Source organism: Petaurus breviceps, unplaced genomic scaffold (assembly GCF_028583685.1).
Source record: "Petaurus breviceps papuanus isolate PSGF00001 unplaced genomic scaffold, PetGlider_PUasm1.0 90750, whole genome shotgun sequence".
Taxonomy (NCBI): domain Eukaryota; kingdom Metazoa; phylum Chordata; class Mammalia; order Diprotodontia; family Petauridae; genus Petaurus; species Petaurus breviceps.
In genome coordinates this window covers 524,666-548,917 of record NW_027187335.1, presented here as the reverse complement: position 1 = coordinate 548,917, position 24,252 = coordinate 524,666, and the positions used below count along the sequence as shown (strand labels likewise).

The following is a 24,252-nucleotide window of genomic DNA, read 5'->3' as shown; positions in this document are numbered from 1 at the left end:
CTGAAATGTATTATTCTCTGATGCTCTCTCACTCTCTACCCAAAGCTATAGGATTCCTTATCTTCCATTAAGGCTCAGCTAAGGTAACACCACTTCTGTGTAATTTTCCTTGAATCCCCTGGAGTTCTCTCTTCAAATATTCACAGAGCACTTTTGGGGATTTGTCTTTTACCCCCTCTACTCCCTGTCTTATCATACTTATCTGTGTACATTTCCTATCCCTCATCTCAAGTAAATTGCTTGAAGGCAGGGAATATTTTTTTTTTTAAGCAATTGGGGTTAAGTAACTTGCTCAAGGTTACACGACCAGTTATTATCTCTGGGTGTGGTGCTGAGTATCTGAGCCCGGATTTGATCCAGGTCATCCCGACACTGGAGCCGGTGCTCTTACTCGCTGAGCCACCTGGCCGCCCCTAAGCAATTGGGGTTAAGTAACTTGCTCAAGGTTACACAGCCAGGTATTTCTGGGTGGGTGCTAAGTGTCTGAGCCCGGGATTCGATCTCCAGGTGTTCTCAACACTGGAGCCGGTGCTCTTACTCGCTGTGCTACCTGGCTGCCCCAGCAGGGAATATTTTATTTCTGTCTTTCTATCACCAATGACTAGTGGAATATCTTGCAGATTACAAAGACTTAATCAATATTATTTCAATTGAAATGACCCCACTGGACTCAGAGCATGCTTCCACTGTGCATCCACTCACTGCTTTTTGTTTTTTTACATAGAAATTTCTGTTTCTTGGACCTACTTGCTAACATTCTCTTAGGCATTGCACCTAAAACCCTTGATCTTAGAAATCCCTAGAGAACCAACTCTTCTTACCGTTTTTTATCCTCCTCTTCCTTCCTAATGCTTGAAATTCCAAAATAAGAACTTTATCCATAAATAATGATAGGTCAGTGTTTTTACTGATCCAATAAATTCTGACTCTTAGCATTTATAGGGGTGTGTGTGTGTGTGTGTGTGTGTGTGTGTGTGTGTGTGTGTTTAATGGTGTGTTTTCTCTCTAGGTGTGTTAGAAAGATGCTATGGAGGCAGAGAATCTCACTACCGTGACTGAGTTTGTTCTCTTGGGACTCTCACAAGCTCAGGACCTGCAGGGTTTTCTATTCCTTGTGTTCCTGATTGTCTACATAACAACTGCTATAGGCAACCTTCTCATTATAACTATAGTGACCTCTGACACTCGGCTCCACACTCCCATGTATTTCCTACTCCGTAACCTGGCTGTTATAGACTTTTGTTTTTCATCTGTCACTACTCCCAAGATGCTGTCTGACTTCCTGTCTGAGGCGAAAACCATTTCCTACCAGGGCTGCATGACTCAGATCTTCTTCTTCCATTTCCTAGGGGGCGCTACAGTCTTCTTCCTTTCAGTGATGGCATTTGACCGCTATATTGCCATCTCCCGGCCCCTCCATTATGTCACCATCATGAACCCTCAGATGTGTTTTGGGCTGGTGGTGGCTGCCTGGTTAGGAGGCTTTGTCCACTCCATTGTCCAGCTTGTTCTCCTGCTCCCCTTGCCTTTCTGTGGCTCCAACCTCCTGGATAACTTTTATTGTGATGTCCCCCAAGTTTTGAGACTTGCCTGTACAGATACCTCTTCACTGGAGCTCCTCATGATTACCAACAGTGGGATGTTGGTTCTTATTTGGTTCCTCATCCTCCTGGCTTCCTACACAGTCATCTTGGTGACGCTGAGATTTCACTCAGGGGAGGGGAGGCGTAAAGCCTCTTCCACTTGTACCACCCACATCATTGTGGTATCTTTGATCTTTGTACCATGTATCTACATCTATGCTCGGCCTTTCACATCCTTCCCTATGGACAAGGCTGTCTCCATCAGCTATACAGTTATAACTCCCATGCTTAATCCCATGATTTATACCCTAAGAAACCAGGAGATGCAGTATGCCATAAAAAGGTTAGGCACATACCTACTGGTTTGTAGAAAGCAGTGAACTTCATCTAGGCTTATGGTGGGCAAATCATTTCCCCTCTCCTAGCTTCAATCTCCCCATCCATAAAATTAGGAGTTATATTTTCCAAATGCATTTGCCATAGGTCATGGGGATATTGTGAGAGTGCAGGGAGATGTTAGTGGGCTTTGCACTTGGAAATCATAGCAGTGCAAGGTGAGACATTTTTCTGTACACAGCACTACATAACAGTCATTGTAAACAATCCCCTTATTATGGTTATGTTGTTGTTGTTATTTAGTACTTTTCAGTTGTGTCAGACTATTTGTGACCCCATTTGGGGTTTTTTTGACAAAAATACTGGAGTTTTTCACCATTTCTTTCTCCAGTTCATTTTACAGATGAGTAAACTGAAGCAAACAGGGATAAGTGATTTCCCAGGGTCACACAGCTAATAAGTGTCTGAGGCCAGGTTTGAACTCAGGAAGATGAGTCTTCCTGACTCCAGACCTGGAACTCTATCCACTGTATCCCTAGCTGCTCTCATTATGGCTTCAATGACTTCTACAACCCAACTCCATCATTTGGCTATTATAGACTTATGCTGCTCCTTAGTCACTGCCTAAAATGCTGATTGAATTCTTGACTGAAGACAAGACCATCTCTTACCCAATTTCATAAATCATATGGGATCACTAGGGTATAGATAGAAGGGACCTTAGAGGTCATTGAGCCCAACATTCTCATTTTACATATGATATAACTAAGACTGAGAGAGGTTGAGTGACTTGGGTCACACAGCTATTAAGAGTTTGAGTCAAGATTTGAACTCAAGTCTTCCTGGTTCCAACTCCAGCACTATATTATACCACCTAGCCTCAATGGGATACATGATGCAAACCTTCTTTTCCTATGACCTAGGGAAGATATTCCTATTTATGGGAGAATAGCTGTGATGAGTGGTAATGTGACATATTTACAACAGGCAAATGATTGAGTCCAGATATACCCTTTCCCCCATTTCTCCAAGATGGTCGGGCTATCCTGAGTCTGTGGACCCTTTTCATAATAATAATCATAATCATTTTTCTGTAGATATTAGGAGTACACTGGTCTTTCTTCCATTTATCTCTCTATCATTCAGTGGCTTTTCTGAGAGGAGGATAAGGAGCTTGATATACCATGGGAAGAGCATGGGTTACACAAGGAAACTAAGGCACATGGATTTGTTTGATATGCCCAAAGATGACTCAACCACTGAACAAGGAGCACAGTGACAGGGCCATCTCCACAAGTGTAATCTGCCCATTTTCTTCCTTTTGCTTTGCTTCTGTATTTGGAAAATCTGTTTAATTCCTGGTTGATGATGGAGTCATCATCAGATAGGAAAAATGCCCAAGGAAAAGTACTGATCCTACATGCAATGAGAGTTCAGAGGAGGTAGAAATATTTAGGGAGTGGAGTAGTCTAAGAAGTCACTGAGCGAGTGGGACTTGAGCTTGGTCTTGAAATATCCAGATCAGCTGAGTATAGAATTTAGGGCATTTTAGGTGCAAGGAAAGGAAGAAGCTGATTTAGAGGTGAATAGGGTATATTTTAGAGACTGCATATAGATAACTAACTCTAGCAGAGAATTTGAGAAGGATGCTTCTAGGTGCTTACATTAAGGGCAAGATGGTGGCAGGAGAATAACTTGAGAAACATAAAAGTTATTTGTTCAGTCCAAGTCATATGGTTTGTTGTTGGCTTAGCTTAAAACCCAGGTCTCTTGTTTGACTGGCCTTTCCAGTCTGTTGTTCTTTACATTAGATGACCTGGTAATTTGCAAATGCTTTGTTAAATGCAAAACATTTGCAAATTGGAGCACACACTAGTCCTGTGGTGGTAGATGTGGGCTTTTAATATGATGTGGTACTAGACTTTATTCCACCTGCTGGTGGAGAGGGAGTCTTTACTTCAATTTTCCCTGCCTCATGTATCAAAAGAAAACACATTCCAACAGTCCGATAAAGATAAATCACGTCTTTAGTCTTAAGAGGAAATGGCTTTAAATGACATAAAGAATGGGGCAAAGTGGAAGCAATGATGGTTTCAAACCCTGACTCTGCTATTTTTTTCATCTTAGGCAAATCACTTCATCTCTGTAGGCCTCAGTTTCCTCATCTATGAAATTTGGGGGATGGCCTAAATGACCTCGAAGTTCTCTTCTATCTCTAAATCCTATTATTTGGTCTCTAATGATTTATGTCTGTTTCTGCCTTACTTTCTCTTTCTATGAGTTTTTGATTGTCTTTGTCTCTTTATCCCAGTCTGGACCTTTCTTTCCTGGGACTTTTTAAGAACAATTTTGTTGTCGTTCAGTCATTTCAGCCATGTTTGACTCTTCATGACCCCATTTGGAGTTTTCTTGGCAAAGATGTGGGAGTGGTTTATCCACTGTGCCACCTCTAGCTGCCCTCCCATGAACAAACCTCTCAGCAAAAGCCACACTGGTCTCATGAAACATTTTAATAGCAAAACAATTCATTTCTTTCTTTTGATACAGACTTGTGATTTATTAATATAATGAACTCCCAAAGAGGAAACTCCCTCTGCAAATGCAGATTAGACACAGGACTGAAAATTATGGCCTCAAAATGTTCCCTAGAAGCACTAAGAAAGTAAATGATTTGCCCATAATCACGCAGCCAGTATATGTCAGGGGCAAGACTTGAACTCAGATCTTTCCAACTCCAAAACTGACCCTTTATCCATTATGCCATGGAATCTGTCACATATATGTAACAAAAAGACACATTTCTACAACACTTTATGGTTTAAAAGTGATTTGCTGAAACAATCCTCTGAGTTTAAATATTATTATCCCCACTGCCCAGATGAAGAAATGGTGCCAAATAATATTAGAGCCAGGATGTGAATCCAGGTCTCCTGAATCTACATCCAGTATTCATTCCACTACCATCATTGTTTTATATAGCACTTTATTGGTATAAATTACTCTGTGTGTGTGTACATATATATGCATGTGTGTGTATGTATACACAATACTTATATATACACATATATACATATTTATAGCCCTGTTTGAATAATTATATAATATTTGTAAAATAAGCAATTCTGTCCTGATTTCACAGATGAAGAAACTCACACTCAGACTGGTTAAGTGATTTTCATTCACAATTTACTATTAGCATAACTGAATAATGAAATTAGGGTCCAAGGATCTATCGTGGAAGTGTCTTAAAGTTTAGAGAAGGAAGAGACTTTAGAGTTTATCCAATCCAATCTTGTTTTACAGATGAAGAAGTGGCCACACAGTTAGTTAGTAATTGAAACTGGTTTGGAAACTAGATATTCTGGCACCAAAGACAGGATTCTTTCTATTATACTATACTATTATAAACTATCTCAGAGGTCACATAGTCAAACAGAAACTCCATTTAACCTTGGCTTGAAGAGATCCAGTAGTGGAAAACTCACTAGTTCCTGTGGCAACTCATTCCCTTTCTGAAGAGCCTAAACACTAGGGAATCTTATTTTATACTGAGTCTCTGTAAATTCTACAGATTTGTCCTAATTTTGTACTTTGAAGCCAATTAAGATGAGTCTAATCCTCATGTATGATAGACTTTCAAGGCTAAACATTCTAAATTCAACCAGTTCTCTTTTCCAGTTGTTAACCAATCTCCTCAATCATCCTCATAGACCACCATCCCTAATATCAAGATTCTTCCTTCAAATGTGTCATTTGGAACTAAATATAATACTCCAGATGTAGTTAGAGCAAGATTAAGTCCAATGTGGTGATCATCTCCCTCATTATACATTTGCATACATTAATATTATTAAATGTATTATTGCATAATTATATATTCACACATTATGTGCATTTTAAGGTGACCCCACAATTTTAATATTTTTTTGGCAGCCATGTCAAACTGATGACTGAGAGTGTAGTTCAATGAATCCCCAAGACCTTCCCTATCTGGTACTTGTACAGCTGATATTTTAAATCCAAGTGCAGAACTTTACAGTTATCTCTATAAAACTTCACTCCTTCCACTTGACCAAAAATTAAATGTCATTAAGTTCTTCTTAGTAACTAAGAACATTCTTTTTTAACTTAAGTTTATGTCATCTTGTCTTTGTGGCACCTTATGTCTTTGGATAATTTGGAGGAGAATGATAACACCCATTCTTTTCCTAGGGAGAATTCTACATTTCCTTGTGCTCCCCTCTATATTGTTTATTACTTATGGAACATATAGGAGCACCTATCTTCTGCCCCTATGGAGTGGAATTTTGCTATTTGGGGTGGGGATAGGGAGTGGAATAATATCACACACATGAGATACAACCTAGACATAAAGTGGTCAAATATATGAATAAATATATACCATGTTTGGTCTCCTGAGTGGCTACTTGAGGAATCTTTCTGCCTGTCAAAGAATATGAACAAATTATTTTACAAAGAAGAAATGAAAAGTATCAATAACAATATGAAAAATATTCCAAATCTATAATCTTGATAGAAATGCACATTTAAATGTCTCAGAGGTTTTACTTCATATTTAGCAATTTGAGAAAGATAATAAAAGATGAAAATTGTCACACTGTTGACAGAGCTGTAAATTGCCCAAGAATTATGGAAAATAATTTGGAATCATGCAAACAATTCACTAAACTCTTCAAGCCCTCAGTAACAGCATTCTCACTATGATATTCAAGTATAGAGAAGGCTGTTATGTGGAAGACAAATCAACCTGGTTCCATTTTGTCCTTGAGGACAGAATCAGGAGCAATGGGTAGAAGGTGCTTCCTAACAATCAGAGCTGTCCCAAAGTGGAATGAGCTGCCTTGGAAATTTGTGGATTTCCCCTCATTGAAGGTCTTTAAAAAGGACTTGGTTAACCACTTGTCACATATGTTATAGTGAGGATTCTTTTCAGGTATGGATTGGACTAGATAGTCACTGAGGGCCCTTTTTACTCTAAATTTTGTGTTTCAAGAAAGCTGATTGACCATAGCTCCTTCAGTTTCTCTCAGAAATTATGCCTACTGTATGGATTCATTTCTAGTTACTTGGAAACCTTCATAACATCTGTTATGGACTGAATGCTAGGACTAGTAATGAACAGGGGTGCAATAAATTTAGACTATTCTTTATGTACCCAAAGTAATATATAAGTTCTAAGCAAAGGCTAAAGGTGATGTTGCAATAAAAATGAAAAAAAATTTATTCCATTATTTTGGCACTTTGGGTCTTATTTTATAGCTAAATCTAAATGGTTTGAACATCTATTTGATAAATGCTAATGCTTTAGAAAGGATAGCCACTGACAGAAAGATTAGCCAGAACCCAATTTCTTTACTGGTAGACAAATACTAGGATGATTTGGATAGTATAGAGCTGAGATGAAATGTAAAAATGCCAAGTCCTGCAAAAGGCTCTATGTTCTAATGAGGTTGGAGTATGTCTCTCAGAAAATTGCCATGGTCATTATGTTAGGCTATTAAATCCTCTTTTAAGTTTGTTTTTGTCAAATTTGCACTTGTGAATGTCCTCTGTTTAGCATTCTTTTTGTATGTGGGAATAAATTATGTGCTATATTCATATTGTCCATGGAATATATTTTTCTGGTCCTCCTTTTTGTGGAAGCCTTATAGATGAGTGACAAGTAAAATTAATGAGCCAAAGAATGTGGGAAAAGGGAACATAGCCTCTCTCATTAGAGGCAGGCTCCCAGCACTGAATTTGGTCCAGCTGCATGCCTGGCTACAGAATAGGGAGTGGGCACAGTACTTTCCTCTTCTATGGCACTCCAGCCATGGATCTCCAAGATTAGACTTGACCAAAGGTCTCAACCCTTCCAAATCTCATTGTGACCTCCAACAAAGTGTCTCAAAGACCTTGGCAACCTGCAGATATTCTGCTATTAGAAGGTTCCAGGGTTATTTCCAAAGGTAACCTCAAATCCAGCAATCTTCAAGCTCCACTGATGTCTCTAAAAAGTCAATGATATGAGGCGGCCAGGTAGCACAGTGAGTAAGAGCCCCAGCCCCAGAGTCGGGATGACCTGAGATTGAATCCAGGCTCAGACACTTAGCACCTACCCAAAAACACCTGGCCGTGTAACCTTGAGCAAGTTACTTAACCCCAATTGCTTTAAAAAAAAAGTCAATGATATAACTCTATTAAATTTAGGCATATGTATTTGGTTGTACAACCAAAGACTATATCAAAAGGTTAGGGGCTATATTCCCAATGCTATTCACTCTATAACCCTCACTCCCACTTCTGAAAGGAAATACTAAGAAAGGGGATCAGCTCTCATGGCTGAATACACATCTGTGAGATTTCCTTTATGATAATAAACCCACAATCCCACATCTGCTGGGGACATAGGCCTCTCTCTTACTAGATACCACTGGTCCCTCCATGAGCCTTCTAGGAAGCCTAGATTTCTCCAGGTCTCCTTTCCTCGATGAGGAATAACTCATCTTCTAAACCAATGGTAATAGCAACAAAGTGTTGTTTTACACCTTCATTAGATAAATTAAGGGAAATGGTAACAATGAACTTTAACAGATTGCAAGTTTAGAAGGTCCAGTTACAAACATTGCCCAAAATATTTTACTCCCTTTAATTTACCTTTTTAACTGGTCTCTTTTCCTTCCCAACCAAATAGACCAAGTCTATTTTCTCCGGTCAATCTCATTATTTGATTAATAGCCCCAAACCATTTTTCTAAAGATTACTTTGTGGATGAAAGGATTTGGAAGACATCCAGCCAGTCACTGGAAGGAGAAATAGGCAACTGTGACCTTGAAAATGCTGATTGATCTGTTGCTCTCATGAAAAATTCCCCAAGCCAAATGATTGTGGCTGACATCTGCCTAAAAGCCCAGGAAAGGCAACAATTTTGCACAAATGGATATTGTGCAACTGTCTGGGTCTCAATGCCAATCCAGATGCCAAGAATCAACAGAGGAACAGATGGGCAGGAGTAGTGTCTGCATTTGAGAATTGCCTGCAGTGTCACAGTACCCTGATCATGTAAATTCAGTTGAATATCACCGAATTCAAGAGTTGGAAAGGACCTCAGCATCTATCATTAAAATCCTTACTGGTCTAACCTGGGGCTCACTCTTTGAACTGGCTCACTCACCCAACTTGCATTTGCTCTGGCAGGTCTGGGATTCCCAGAGAAGGTCCAGACCCATGCCACCACATCTCACAACTCTCAGTGTTCTGGTAGTAATTCTGGTGTATGGAAGGATGTTCTCTCACTACTCACTACTGCAGATCTTCAACCCCCACTGGTGTGCTTCCATTTTACATGGAGTCAGTTACCATGGTGTCATTAACTCATAAACATAAAGCATTTATTTAATGATAAGACAAAAGAAGGGATAACCATAACATTGCCTCTGGAAACAAAAGCAAGGAATAATGTCTTTACTAAATAAAAGGCAAAAGAAGAAATAATAGAACATCACAATCTACTCACAATCAGTCAATAAACATTTATTAAGCACCTACTAGGTGATAGGCACTGTGCTAAGCACTGGGTATATAGAGAAAGGCAAAAGATAATCCTTGTTCTCAATGAGTTCCTAGGCTAATGTGGGAGACAACATGCAAATAACTATGCACAAACAAACTATATACTGAATAAACTGGAGACAATCAACAGAAGCAAAGCATCAGAAGTAAGGGGATCAGGGGAGGCTTTCTGTAGAAGGTGGGATTTTTTTTCCTGGACTTGAAGGAATCCAGGGAAGCCAGGAGGTAGAGAAGAAGGAAAGAATTCCAAGTATGGAGGACAGCCAGTGAAATTTGAAGATCCCTTTGTATTGCCAAGCTAAGAGGTACTTAGCACCTAGTTTCAAGTTAAGCCTCTGTTAAAGAAATAGAAGGTATGATCCCCTGTTGCTGACATAACAGAAAGGGGTTGAACAGGGAACCCTTGTTGCTGACATTACAGGAAGGAGCTAAATAGGGAGAAGCTAATACTATATATAAGGAAGAGTACAAGCTGGACAGTCAGAATTTCCTGGGGTAAGCATCATGGAGGCAGAGCAGCTGCTTCTGGGGAGAGAGACAGAGACAGAGAGACAGACAGAGACAGAGACAGACAGACAGAGAGACATAGATAGATACAGAGAGAGAGACAGAGAAAGACAGAGAGAGAGACAGAGAAAGACAGAGAGAGAGACAGAGAAAGACAGACAGACAGACAGAGAGAGAGAGAGAGAGAGAGAGAGAGAGAGAGAGAGAGAGAGAGAGAGAGAGAGAGAGAGAATTCCTCTCAGTGAGCATCTGAAGGCTGAGCTGCTGCTGCTGGACTGGAACTTCCATGGAGAAAGTGATTTTGATTTTGGGAACGGAGCTGGATAATGTGATTTTGATTTTGGGAATGGAAGAAGGCCAGCCAGAGCTGCTGAAGAATTCTGAGGGCCAGTTGGAGCTGCCAGAGGAAGCATGACTATGGTATTGGTACTTTGTCTGTCTGTGGCTCTGTTAAGTTTTCTCTTCCCAGGAACAGAGACTGTGAAGGATTTGAGATGGACTGGACACTGTGAGCTCCAATGTGAAGCAGGAACTGCACAGAGAGCTGGACAAGGAACTGGGAGCTGTCTGCCTTTGAACACAGGTGACAGTTTGGTGGATTCAGGTAGGAGCTACCTGCCCTGAGTCAAGATGAAAAGACCTCTCCGTGGGTACTGAGTAGTGACTGATGAAATTGTCTGAGCAGTGACTGATGAAATAGGACACTGAGTAGTGACTGATGAAATCGTAATGTACTTGTGACCTAGGGGTGGATGGCTTTTGTACTTTTCACTGCCCCTTAAGAGGGTACTGAGTAGTGATTGTTGAAGTTGTAACTTAATTGCACTCCATGGGTGGAGGACTTTGACTTTTGTACTTTGTGTCCCTTAAGGAAGCAAGCCTCTTTAAGGATGATTGAATGATTGAGTTACTAAATGATTGTACTTTGTTCAAAAAACTATGTGACCCTTTGGTGAAAACTATGTGGACATTTTAGTGGTTAGTTGTTGAGTTGTGACATGGTGAATGCTGTATTTTGATATTCTGTGATAAGTTGTAACATTGTGAATGCTGTACCTTGATTTTCTGTGAATGTTTTGCTCTGATTTGTTATTGAATAGAGAGTTCAATATACTATGTAATCAGAATCTTGAAAGCTGTTCACAGCAGCAGTCCTCTGGAAAACTACTTGTACTTGGATTTACACCAGCTCAGCCCTACTGTTTACTTCTCCTTTCTCCTTTTCCTCCCCCCCCTCAATTTCCTCAGTAAGATTAGACTTGCATAAAAATTATTTTGATCATGAGAGCTCTTGCAGACATGTAGAGTGCCCAGTGGTGATTAAACTGTTGCTTCATCCAGGATGGTCCAAAACAATTTTTGGTCCTTTTCTCTTTTGCTTCTCCCTTCTTTTCACCAACCAATACTTCTCTCAACTGTGTCATTCATTGAGTTCCCACTGTGTGATGAGCTCAGTAATGTGCTCTAGGAGAAGAAGGAGAACCAGAGAAATGGAAGATGTGGTCTCATTCCCCAAGAAACTTATCTAAGGAGTTGATAGTGACATTAATAATAATAGTTCTGAGTTCAATAATTCAAGGATCTGGAACTTTCTCACTGTGAATATTTTTTCCAATAATAAAGATTGAAACTTTCTCTACAATTCAATGAATGCTCTTGGATAGTTGCTGTATTTGAAAACTTTATTGTCCCATAATCAAACTAGTGATACACCTCTCCAAACTCAGTCAAGATGGCCTTCATATGATAGATTTACAATCCATTGCTAGGCCTGCCTAGTTTCAAAGCCTTGCTAGCGCGGTGGGTTGTGCCAGATCTTAAATCATGCTAGTCTTCTAACGCCCAGGGTCACCTCTCTGCTGCAATGAAGCAAGTAGAACAACCTAGTCCATCCCACAAGGTATGAGAAGAGGTCTTCAGTGAAGGAATAAGGACAAAGAGTAAAAATTGATGTTGGGTTTCAAGGTTTAGAAAGTGTTTTCCTCATAGCATCAATAGAAAGGAGATATAATTACCTCCAATTTATAAATGAGGGAATTGAGACCAAGAGAAATGAAGTGACTAGTCCATCTATGGCCAAATAGCTAGTAAGGTCAAAGACATGATTTGAAGAGATGATATAGCTCAGTCTATAAGAGAAGCAAGAAGTCCATTTAAGACAAGTTTCCTCATCTGCATGTTTCCATTGCCAGTTCCATTCAGTGAGCCAATAATCTTTACTTCTCTTCCAAGGAAAAGACCGGTGTCCACTTTGAGAGACTGGTCATATATCCATCCATGCAACAAATATTTATACAGTACCTACTGTGTGTAAGAACCCCACCCTCTCCAGAACCTGTTTCCAGTGCTCCTGAACCCTGAGGGTCTTAGAATACCACTGCACGGAGGTTCCAATAGCAGGAGAGACATTATAGGCCTGACCTCTTCAGTTCATTGATTTCTAGTCCTTTCTCCACTTAGCATTTCCTGTGATAACCCTAGCACCTACTTCAGGGGTGGGGACTAGAGAACTGAGTGGAGAAGGGACTCTTTGAGGATTGCAGGGAGGCAGGCTTGCATTTGCACACAGGTGAGGATGAATTAGAGAATTCTTTCAGGACAAAAAGCGATTTCTTGGCATGCATGGGGATGTGGGTGAGGAATACAGGTAGTTTGAAGGAAGGAGGCAGAGTAAGGTAGCTCTGTACAAGTTCTTTTTGATTCCAAGCCCAGTTGGTTAGTCCAGTAACGGCTTTCAAAGACCCTAAGGTAGCTGTTGATTTTGAAAGTATCCTTGGGAACCACGGAGATGTAATTGCTGTGACATTGCCACTTAGAAAGCTAGGTGGCAAAATAGAGTATTGGTCTTGGAGTAAGGGAGAACTGAGTTCAAATCCAGTCTAAAACATTTATTAGCTGTGTGACCCTGGAAAAATCACTTAGCCACTGTATAACTTAGTTTCCTAATCTGTAAAATGGGAATGATAATAGTACCTACCTCCCAGGGTTGTTGTGAGGATCAAATGAGATAAAGTTTACAAAATGCTTTACAAATCTTAAAGCACTACATGAGTATTAGTTGTGACAATGGTGATGATGTTGATGATGACAGGAGAAACCAGAGAAGGAGACAGTTCACTGGACTGGGTTGAAAGGAGAAAGAAGGATTTTCCCATCAGAACCTGTGGAGTTGGAGAAGATACAAGGGATTGGGGTCTGATGAATGAGGGATCTGTTGTCCCAAAGCTTAAATAGCATTGCTTTAAAATCCAGCATCGTGATGGATGATGTGGGTAAGTCTATCAGAACAATGACAGGTATTGAGTGGCAGCATCAGAATTTGAATCCAGGGCCTCTGACTCCAAATTCAGTACACTTTACACTGGATCATGATGCACCCTCATTTGCATGCCATTGGCACACATAATTCCCACCAATAATCATAAGGGAATGGACAATCCTTCAGAGTCCTGTCTTCTCAACCAGACTAGGAGACCCTTGATAAAAGATTTCAAATCTTGCAAATTATTTTGTCTTCTCTACATCTGTTCTGGTGGCCATGTGACTAGAGCTATTCTATCATCCCCAGAATAGGACTCTGAATACAGTGGGTACTCAATATATGTTCATTACATTTATGAACCAAGAAAATATATCAATCTACCAATAAGCTTTTATTAAATACCTGTGCTGAGCCTGGTGCTGTGCTGGGCATTGAGGTTACAGAGACAAAAATAAAAGTAGCCCTTGCCATCAAGAAGCTTACATTTTTTACATTATATAACACACATTTAGGTATATACAAGATACTGCACAGTAGACAAAAAATAAACTTGAATGGGAAAGGAAGCTAGTAGCTGAAGGGACCAGAAAGGACCTCCAGAACAAAGTCCTGCTTAAACTAAGTCTTGAAGGAAGCTAAGGTCTCCAAAAGGCAGAAGTTAAGAGGTAGAGAATTCCAGGAATGGGGACAGTCAGTGAAAGGCAGTAGAGATAGGAGATGATGTGTTATATGTAAGGAACAGCATTTGATCCTTACAACAACTCTGTGAGGTGGATGCTAATATCATTACCATTTTACAGATGAAGAGAAAGGTAAGGTCAGTCAGTGAATAAACATTTATTAAGCACTTACTATGTGCCAGGTAATGTGCTAGACAGTGTGATAGATTATAGAGTGTATAAACAGGAGTAATATGTAATGATATTATAGAGGGAGAAAGAATGCAGGTTGGGAACAGTTTTAAATGTTAAACAAAGGAGTTTTATTTGATCCTAGAGGTAAAAAGGAATGAATAAATTTTATTAAGGAAGATGGTGACACAGTTACATTTGTACTTTGGGAAAATCATTTTGGCTATGATGTGGAGGAAAGATAAGGGTGTGTGTATAGATTTTTGAAGCTTAGAGACCAATTAAGAAACTTGCATTATCCAGGTGAGAGAGGATGAGAACCTGAACTCAAGTGATGGCCTTGTGAGTGGAGAGAAGAGGACAGATACAAGAGGTTTGGAGGCAGAACCAATAAGATTCAGCAACTGATTGGATGTGTAGAGTGAACCAAGGATGACTTCCACAACAAAAGGAAAGTCTGGAAGATGAGTGGTTTTGGAGAGGAAAGATGAGTTCTGTTTTGGATATGTTGTGTTTGAGATACATATGAACCATCCAGTTCAAAACACCTGTGATGCAACACTGGGGCTCAGAAGAGAGACTAGGGCTGAATAAATAGATCTGGGAGTCAGTGTAGAGATGATAATTAAACCAATGGGAGTGGATGAGGTCATCAATTACATAGAGAGGGAAGAGGGCTCAGTATAGAACCTTGAGGGATATCCACAATTAGGAGGTCATGACATGGATGATGAACCAGTAACGAAGAGCAAGAAGTGGTTAGATAATGGTAATAGGTAGCATTTATATAGTGTTTCAAGGTTCACAAACACTGCATATTTTATCTCATTTGATGCTCACAGTAACCTTATGAGTTAGATACTATTATCCCTATTTTATCGATGAAGAAATTGAGGTTAAGAGAAGTAAAGCCAGGCAGTTGAAAAACATTTATTCAGTACCTACTGTATACCAAGCACTGTGCTAGGTGTTGGGGATACAAAGAAAGGAAAAAGAAGGTCCCTTTCAAGAGGTTCACAGGCTAATGGGGAAGATAGCACATTTACAACTATGTACTAACAAGCTATTTACAGGTTCCGTTGGAAATAATCAACAAAGAGAAGGCACTAGAATTGAGAGGGATCTGCAAATATTTCCTACAGAAGATGGTATTTAATTTGGGATTTGAAATAAACCAGGAGGCAGAGATGAGGAGGGAGAGAGTTGCAGGCATAGGAGATGGGTAGCGAAAATAGCCAGATTCTGAAGATACTCATAAGTATGCCAGGCAGGATTCAAATTCAGGTCTTCTGATTCTACCTAGATGTACCACTACTTCTGCTTGGCACATAATAAGAACTTCATAAATATTTATTAACTGACTGACATCAAAGCCCAGCTGCATTACTCCTGCCCATTTCCAGTAACTGAGGCTGAACTTGAACCAGGTGATTAACACTAGCTTTCACACAAGTAGAGCTTTCACTAGTCTGTGAATTTCATTCCCAGCTTTGTTACACTCCTTCAGGGAGGAATGGAACTCAGAGCAGGTGTTAGTAGGACTTTCTAACACCAGGTGGAGCTGTTGACTTCTTTTCCTTTGCAGTACTGAAAGACTAGACTATTTGCCTTCCTTCCTCTAAGTCTTCCTGAAATTACCCCTCCAGGAAACTTAATAGAGAGACCCAACTTTGAAAAATCAAGCACGAAAGGTTCAGCCATAGTCACCATCCACAGATGGACATTGTCCGGGGTCCCATGAAGATCTAAGGGCTTCTGAGTAGTTTCCACATACCCCAACTGAGTGCTTAGTCCTTCTACAGTCTGAAGCTGGGAGTATTCTCAGATATCAGGTCAACTCAATAAACATGTAGTAAGTTCCTACTATGGACTAGGCACCATGATAAACTCCAGATATGGAAGACAAAAGTGAGAGTCCCAGTCCTCAAAGAGTTTATTTCTATTGAAAGGCTTCAGGCATTATTTCCTATAGAAGTGTCAATAAATTCACTTCTCTCCCCTCTTCATCTCTCAGGGTCCTTGCTGAAGGAACAGATTCCCCTTTTACAAAAAATGGCTGCTCAGTTTGGACAGCTCAAAGGCTGCCAATCTGTGCCTTCATTTCCATACTTCCTATGCCTCCAGGACCTCAATAACACACCCTCTGCCTAAGCCTTTTAAATTTCTCCCTCCCAACTGGCTTTTTCCCCCCCAAACATGCACAGTCCTCCCCTATCCTGAACTCTATTCAGTTCTCAGTACAACATTTTGGGAATGTTGGAAAAAGAGAAGATAGTAACCAAGATGATCAAGGAAATGGAGACCATGCTCTATGCAGATCAGTTGAAGAAACTGGGAGTGTTTAATTTAACCCAGAGAAGAGAAGACTTGAGGTTGTCTTCATGTATCTAAAGGGCTGTCATACAGATGAGAGGTTAGAGACTTCTGCCTGGCACCAGAGAGTGGTACTAGGGAAACACAATTCAAGTTGTAGTGATTTCCTGCTCCTTGAAAGTTATCATGAGGAGATGGGATGACGACTTGTCACTATTGTAATGGTGGGGGTTCCTTTCATATATGGGATTGGATGTAGATGGTTGCTGAAGGCCCTTCCAGTTCTCATACTCTGTGATTCTGTGATATGGATAGAAGTTGCCAAGAGGCAGATTAATTTTTTCTTTTTTGCTTTTTGGAGGGCAATTGGGGTTAAGTGACTTGCCCAAGGTCACATGGCTAGTTTTTGTGTTGTGTCTGAGGCCGGATTTGAACTCAGGCCCTCCTGACTCCAGGACAGATGCTCTATTCACTGAGCCACCTAGCCACCTCAAAGGCAGATTTAATTTTGGTGGGGGTGAGAGGGAACAATCAGAACCATCCGAGTGTATAGGCAACCACAAGAGGTGGAGGCTTCCCCCTCCCTGGAGGTCTCAAGCAGAGTCTGGATAAATGCTTTTGAGAAATCCCAGGAATGGGAGTTTTGGTTAGGTCTGGGTTGGACTCGATGGCATCTAGGGTCCCTTCAGATTCACAGATTCAGCAATTCATCCTGGTGTCCTCTCCTCGAACTGTTCTGTTTTTCTCATTTGAGCTGCCAAACTTCTCCAAAGTGTCATTAGCAGCCACTCTCTTCTTTATCCCCATACTTTCTGGCTTCTATCCCTACCAATCTAATTCAAAGTCTTCTCTCCAAGGTCACCACCAATCTCCTGCATGCAAAGTCAAATGGCTTTTTCTAAGTCCCAACTTCTTAACAGCATTTGACACTTCTGATCACCTCCCTTTGTGAAACTCTGCAGGGACCATGACAATATTCAAGCTTTGTTTATCTCTTGCTTCTTCCTATCTCCTTTGCTGATTTCTCCTCCTCCTCCCACTCTCTAAATGCAGGCACCTGCAAAGGTGCAGTCATTTATTATTGCTGCTATCCATTCTCCCAGTCAGGATCCGGAGGAGTAACTCTGATGGATACACTATGGATAACACATACACACATGCATACATGGACACACAAAAATGTAAGAACAATTTATCAATCTGTGGAGAGAGAGAGAGAGAGACAGAGACAGAGAGAGAGACAGAGAGATAGAGAGAGACAGTCACAGACAGAGAAAGACAGAGAGAGAGAGGGGACATGACTTGGAATAAGAAAGACCTAGGTTCAGATCATACCTCAGATGCTGTATATTGGGCAAGTCACTTAACCTTTCTGTGCCTCTGTTTTCTCATCTGTAAAATGTGGATTATAATAGCACTTATCTCAGAGTCATTCTGTGGGTTAAATGAGACAACATATATAAAGGGTTGTGCAAGTCTTAACATCGTATACAAATGCTAGTCCTTGGTACCACTAAATGCCAAGCTATGAATAACATTCACCAAATTTAACTAACCTAAGTCCTTATACTCTTACTCAGAGGACCCCCAAAGGCCTCCCTACAAAGGCTCTGTGGGGTTTCAGATTTTTACTTGGTAAAGTTTGGAAGAACCACTACTCTTTTACCATACCAGGAAAGATGAAAACTTTGGGGAAAGGGGTGGCTCTGTCCTGCTTAGCCTTAAGTCCCACTTCTACCTCCCAACCTCTCCCCATGTTCTAGCTTCAGACATGCTATTGGGAATTGGGGCTGTAGGGTATGGGGGTTTAGGGGACTGGATGAATTCTCTTGCTGAGTTGGGCTTTGGAGACCCAAGTCAACCAGCCCAGATTTGTTCTGTCTCTGTATCTGCCTTAGGTTCAGCATCCTAACACATCCTGTTAGGTTGATTTGATCATCAGGAGGCTCTGTGCCAATGGGAACATTTCTTGGTCTGTGCCCAGCTGTGAGACCTTGGTTGGGGGACTTCCATCACAAACACTTGCTGGCTGGAGCCTGGGCTCTGTCCCAGTTGGAAGGGCTGAGTCACTCCAATTGGCTGAGTCTCAAAGACTTGAGCATAGACTTATATATTGTTAGAACTACAAGAAATATTAGAGGTCATCTAGTCCAAACCCCTCATTTACATGTTACCTGGGACCCACCCCATGCCTTCTTGTCTATTTGAATTAATCTTATTTTCCCCCTGGACATTGGGGTTATGTTGATAATATTATGACAGAATGAAACTTGCCAAACCTTTCTGCTGCTTGTCACATCCTTCCCCTCTCAACAAAACTGCCCCAAATGGGTATCCAGAAGTGGCAAAAAGCCAGAAGAGAGGAAGGAAGGAGCAGTAGTGATGAGCCCCGTGCATGAGTCCATATATCTGGAGTTCCCTTTTCTCCTGATTACCCTGGAGTGAGATTCCTGGTTGCCATGTTGTCAGGGGAGAGCAGAAAACCACCATAATCATAGTTCTTTCTCACCATGCAGGAGATTGGGGTATTCAGTGACTATTATTTGAGCTAATCAATCCATCAACATTTATTAAGCACTTATTATGTGCCAAATAATATGATGTGCACTAGAGACAAAAAGAATAGACAATCTCCACAAAGAAAATATATTCTGAGGGAGGCAAAGACATATCTAAGTATATACACACAGTATAGTGTCCTTTTATCAAGGAGTTGGAGTGGATATTGGAGATGCATACCTGTGGTCAGCACAAAATTTCTCAGTGTGTTCTGAGAGGATTCTGTGTGTGTGTGTGTCTTTCTATTTCTCTGCCCCTGTCTCTCTCTGTTTCTCTTTGTGTCTCTGTTTCTCTCTCATCTCAAGAGAAGACAAAGAGCAGAAACTTTGTGAATGCTGAGAAGTGAGTGAAGGGAAGGGAGCACACAAAGGCGACAATGTGAGGTCTTATGTCATGCCACCATAATGGCAAAAGAGCTGGTAGCCGTTGCTGAAGGAAGAAAGGAACCTCCATTAACTGAAACTGACCGATTTTTAAAAAAAATCTCTCCAAAGTCAAAGAGCCTCTTCTCTGCCATATGGTTAGTAGACCACAGTCCCTCCCTTACATGCCATTAGCGTCTCTTGGAATCAAGCTTTCTAGGGTCCTCCATAGGGAGAGGACCCTTGCTCAGCCAAGCAAGCTGGTTGGGTCCATGTAAGCTCCAGACTTCCATTACACTAGGAAGATATGCTCTAAGTTTTCAATCCCTGCTCTGGGACATTGCAAAAAATGAACTAATTTTTTTTGTTCATCTCAAGCCCCCAGTCATAAAAATCTCTCTGGCAAAATTCTACTAAAAAGAGAGGCAAAGAAAGGAAGGAAAAGCATGAGAAATCACCAACCTTGGTCTCAGCAATCTGAAGAGTTTAAATAAACAGCATCTGCTTTGTGTCTCTGGCTCATGGCTTGATCACATAGCCCCTATCCTTTAGGATATATGGATAGGGACCATGAGGATAGCCCCCTGCTGAGGAGGAACTATAGGTGTCATGACTGGCCCTTTCCATACTTAGGTGGGCACTCTTCTCCATTCCCCCAGTCTGTCAGAGAATCAAGACAACTCCACAGGAGATTGAGTAAAGAACTGCTGGGAATGTCTGTCCATCAGAGGATATTGTCTCCAGCATCCTACCACACAAGCATATAACTGCCACTGGACAAAACCCCCAAGGGGAAACTAGTCAGCTAATTAGCAGGGTCTAGGCAGGGCAAGCTTCCTAAAGGTGATATTTGAGCAAACCTTGGAGGTAGAAGCATGTAGCTCAGTAGAAAAGAGTAAGGAGAGTCTTCAAAGTTAGAGAAGTAGCATAGAAAAGTAGGGAAATGGGCAGCAGGTTTATCTAAAGTTAACCCCCTTGCATCAGGAAATGCAAGAAATGAGGCAGAGTCTGGAAGATCAGGATGTCTAGAAGCACTAAGCACTGTGGTATGCTTCCTTTCTGATTTTCAGATTGCTGGTATGTGGACCCTCTCTATGGAGCAATGCATCGTTGTCACAGTGGAAAGGTCAAAGGATCTGGAATCAGAGGACCTGGATTTAAATCCCACATGTGTGACCTTTCTCCTCTCTGATCTATAATTTTCCCTCTATAAAATAATAATAACAAAACTAGTATTTATAAAGTTTTACTTATAAAGCACCTTACTGATATTATCTCATTTTACCCTCACAACAACTCTGGGAGATAAATGCTATCATAACCTGCCTTTTATAAGTGAAGAAACTGAAGAGATTAGAAGCTAAGTGACTTGTCTAGGGTCTTACCAGCTAAGTAGCTGATGCTGGTTTTGAACTTGGGTCTTCTTGACTACAGGTCCAGCATCCTATCCACTGTACAGCTTCAGCAACCTCTGAATGAGAGGACTGGACTGGATGACTTCTAAGGTCCCTTCCAGTTTTATGAAGCTATGACCTTATGATCCTTGAAGGACCAAAGGAAGATTGCCTAGAAGTATGGGATTCTGGGTTTCTGAAACCTCATCACAATTGAGATAGGCAAAGTGGGACAGGAGACTCACACTCACAGGCTCTGCTCTAAGATAGATATATTCTAGGTTCAGGCTGGACAGAGCTTCAAGAAGTCATGGTGCCCATTCTCCAGGCTCTTACCAGCACCTGAGCATTATCTATTATCTAAAACCAGAGCAAGCATGTTGTCATGAAATTGTACAATGCCAATGAACTCCAGGCAACCAAATTTTGACATAATTTTGTATAAGTCTTCATGAATAGCAATATCAAAGGCCTTGGTCAGATCTAAAAATGTGTACAGACCTCTGTTCTGCTCCTGGAATTTTTTCTAGAGTTGTTGGGCAGCAAACACCATATGGACCATTCCTGGGTCCTTTCTGAAGCCATACATACTGGCTCTCAGGTAGATGTCTACCTTCCAAGTGAAGGATCAGCCTATTAAGAAAGACTCTAGCAAGAATCTTGCCAGCAATTACTAAGAGAAAGAACCCCCTGTGATTGCCACAGAACAATCTATTTCCTTTACCTTTACAGGGATAGACAATGGAGGCATCCTTGAACTCCTGGGGAATAACTTCCTCTTGCCATATAACCTGGAAAATTTCAGTCAGCTTTTGTATGAGCAATGGACCCCCTACCTTGTAACCTAGAATAGAATCAGCACCAGGTGCTTCACCACATGAAAGGAGTTTGATGACATTTAAAACCTCTTCTTCAGTTGGAGCTTCAGCCAGGGAGGGATTGACTTCAACCTGAGGTAAACAGTCAATGGCCTCAGCACTGATTGATGATGTTCTGTTGAAAACACTATGGAAGTTTTCAGCCTATCTCTCTAGGATCATGTCCTTATGACTAATCAATGTGGCTCCATCAGCACTGAGTAGTTGAGATTCACCATAGGTCTTTGGCCCATAAATAGCCTTCAGGGCATCATAAAAGGGCTTTGGATTGTTGCTATCGACATAGAAATGAATTTCTTCTGCCTTCTTACTGAGCCAGGAATCCTGCTATATAATGGATAATGGACCAGGCCCTTTTGCCTTCCCAGTCACCAATGGAGTGAAACAAGGCTGTGTGCTTCCCCCCATGCCTTTTAGCATGTTGTTTTCAGCCATGTTGTCAAATGCTCTCAATGAGAATGAACACAGCATCAAGGTCAGCTACCACACTGATGGTAAATTCTTCAATTTGAAAAGGCTACAAGCCAAGACCAAAGTGGAGGTAGTGTTGGTGCATGATTTTCTGTTTGCAGATGATTGTGCACTCAATGTACCCTCTGAAGCTGAGATGCAACAAAGTATGGATGGATTCTTTGCTGCTTTCACTAATTTTGACCTAATAATTAACACCCAGAAAACACATGTGTTCCATCAGCCACCACCACTACACCATCTATACATGAAGCCATTGGTTACAGCAAATGGAGAAGCTTTGAATGCTGTGGATAAGTTCACTTACCTTGCTAGTATACTTTCCATGGATGTACACATTGATAATAAGGTTGGCACATGCATTGCCAGCTGAGTGTTTGGTAGGCTCCGAAGGAAAGTGTGGGAGAAAAGAGAATACCTCTGGCTACCAAACTGAAGGTCTACAGAGCCATTGTGCTGACCTCATTGTTGTATGCCTGTGAAACCTGGACAGTCTACCAATGCCATGCCAGGAAACTGAATCAGTTCCATTTGAATTGTCTTAGGAAGATTCTGAAGATGACCTGGCAGGATAAGGGACCAGACACCGAGGTCCTTACTTGAACTAAACTGCCAAGCATTCAAACTCTGCTTCAGAGAGCACAACTCTGATGGGCTGGCCATCCTGTTTGAATGCAAAACATTCACTTGCCAAAAAGACTGTTTTATGGAGAACTCACACAGGGCAAATGTTCACATGGTGGTCAGAAGAAGTGATACAAGGACACTCTCAAGGTCTCTCTCAAGAACTTTGGAATTGATTGTGTGACATGGGAGACACTGGCACAAGCCTGCTCAGGATGGTGTGCCCACATCAGAGAAGGTGCTCTCTTTGATCTATGGGCAAAGCAGAAATGAAACAGCTCGAAGGAAACACAGGATGTGCAAATTTAGAGTATCCGCCCCAAATGTTCACATGGACTATTTGTGCCTGATCTGTGGTGGAGTGTTCTGAGCTAGTATTGATCTAATCAACCAATCCAGCACATTGAAACTTGACTTTAGTCTAGTGATGTCACTTCAGTCCTCTTTGAGAACGAAGGTTAACAACCAATCAACCACCTAGAACCTGAGCACTGAGTGAGACACAGAACTAAAAGAGTGGGTCAGGAAGTTAAGGGATGGGCTCTGGAAATCTAGAGCTGGGGGAGAGAAGACTAGGAAGAAGTACTTTAGGGGTGCATGCCTGTCGACTCTCCCATCCCCACCCCAATCCCCATCCTCCATCTCATATTTTCTTTCTTTTTAATCCATCTAATATTTTCAACTGGGCCTGGGAAAGTAACTGGAGACTCAGGTCAGTGCTATTCTCTCTGTTCTTACAGGGTCCCAAGAATATGGCCTGTTGCCCACAGGGAAGTGCCCAGCTTCTGAGGTTCCCATGCTAGGATTTAGGAAAGTCAACAGAGAATTCAAAGAAGGGAGGAGAAAGGGAAGGTCTGAGTGTCTTCTAGACCAGGGAGCAGGAAATGGTCTGATTTTCGATAAGCTTAACCTCCCCTACTCTTGGGCCCTAACAGTTCTGATTGTTGCTTTCCTACTGCGCCAGAAGAAAGAGGTTTTTGGTTTCCTAGTGGGACTAGGAGGTAAAGCCTAGGTTAGAAGAGTAGTATCAAGAAAGAAGCAAAGACAGAGGGAGAGGTGACCTGGAGGCTCCCTTTGGGGATTAGAAAGCTGGTGGCAGCCAAGATCAACTCATGGTAAGGGTCAGGGTCAGGTCTCATCAACACAAATGAACCAAGAAACTGCTGATGAACAGGTCCCAGGATACCAGCCAAGGGGCTGTAGAGCTTTGGTTCTTCTGATTGTCTAAGAACCACCTAGACCAGAGCTGGGAGGAGTAACTGAAGGTATGGGAATTAGCTCCTTTAAGATGGGAGAGCTTCTTCCTTTGACACTTTGCATCACTTGAGAAAAAGCTGATCCAGTTTTTCCTCTCTGTGGAGGGGATAGAAACAGCAGGTACTCACTAAGCTCCCAGACCTGTGGTCCAGTGGTCTAGAATCTGGGGGGGGGGGTGTTGACGAGGGTGATTCAACCTGTGCTTGGTCAAAGCAAAGACATAACCATCTTGCCATCTCTACCACCCATAGGATTTAAAGCTGGAAGGGACCCAAGCAAGAAT

At 41.4% G+C, this 24,252-nt stretch overlaps 1 protein-coding gene across 1 annotated transcript; it reads left to right on the top strand.

Moving 5' to 3' along the window:
- The first annotated feature begins 1,027 nt into the window (after positions 1-1,027).
- Positions 1,028-6,657, top strand: LOC138145749 (olfactory receptor 4D1-like). Its single transcript, XM_069067379.1, has 2 exons — positions 1,028-1,931; positions 6,653-6,657. Exons 1-2 carry the CDS (start codon positions 1,028-1,030, stop codon positions 6,655-6,657), a joined length of 909 nt encoding a protein of 302 aa, XP_068923480.1.
- Positions 6,658-24,252: the final 17,595 nt, after the last annotated feature.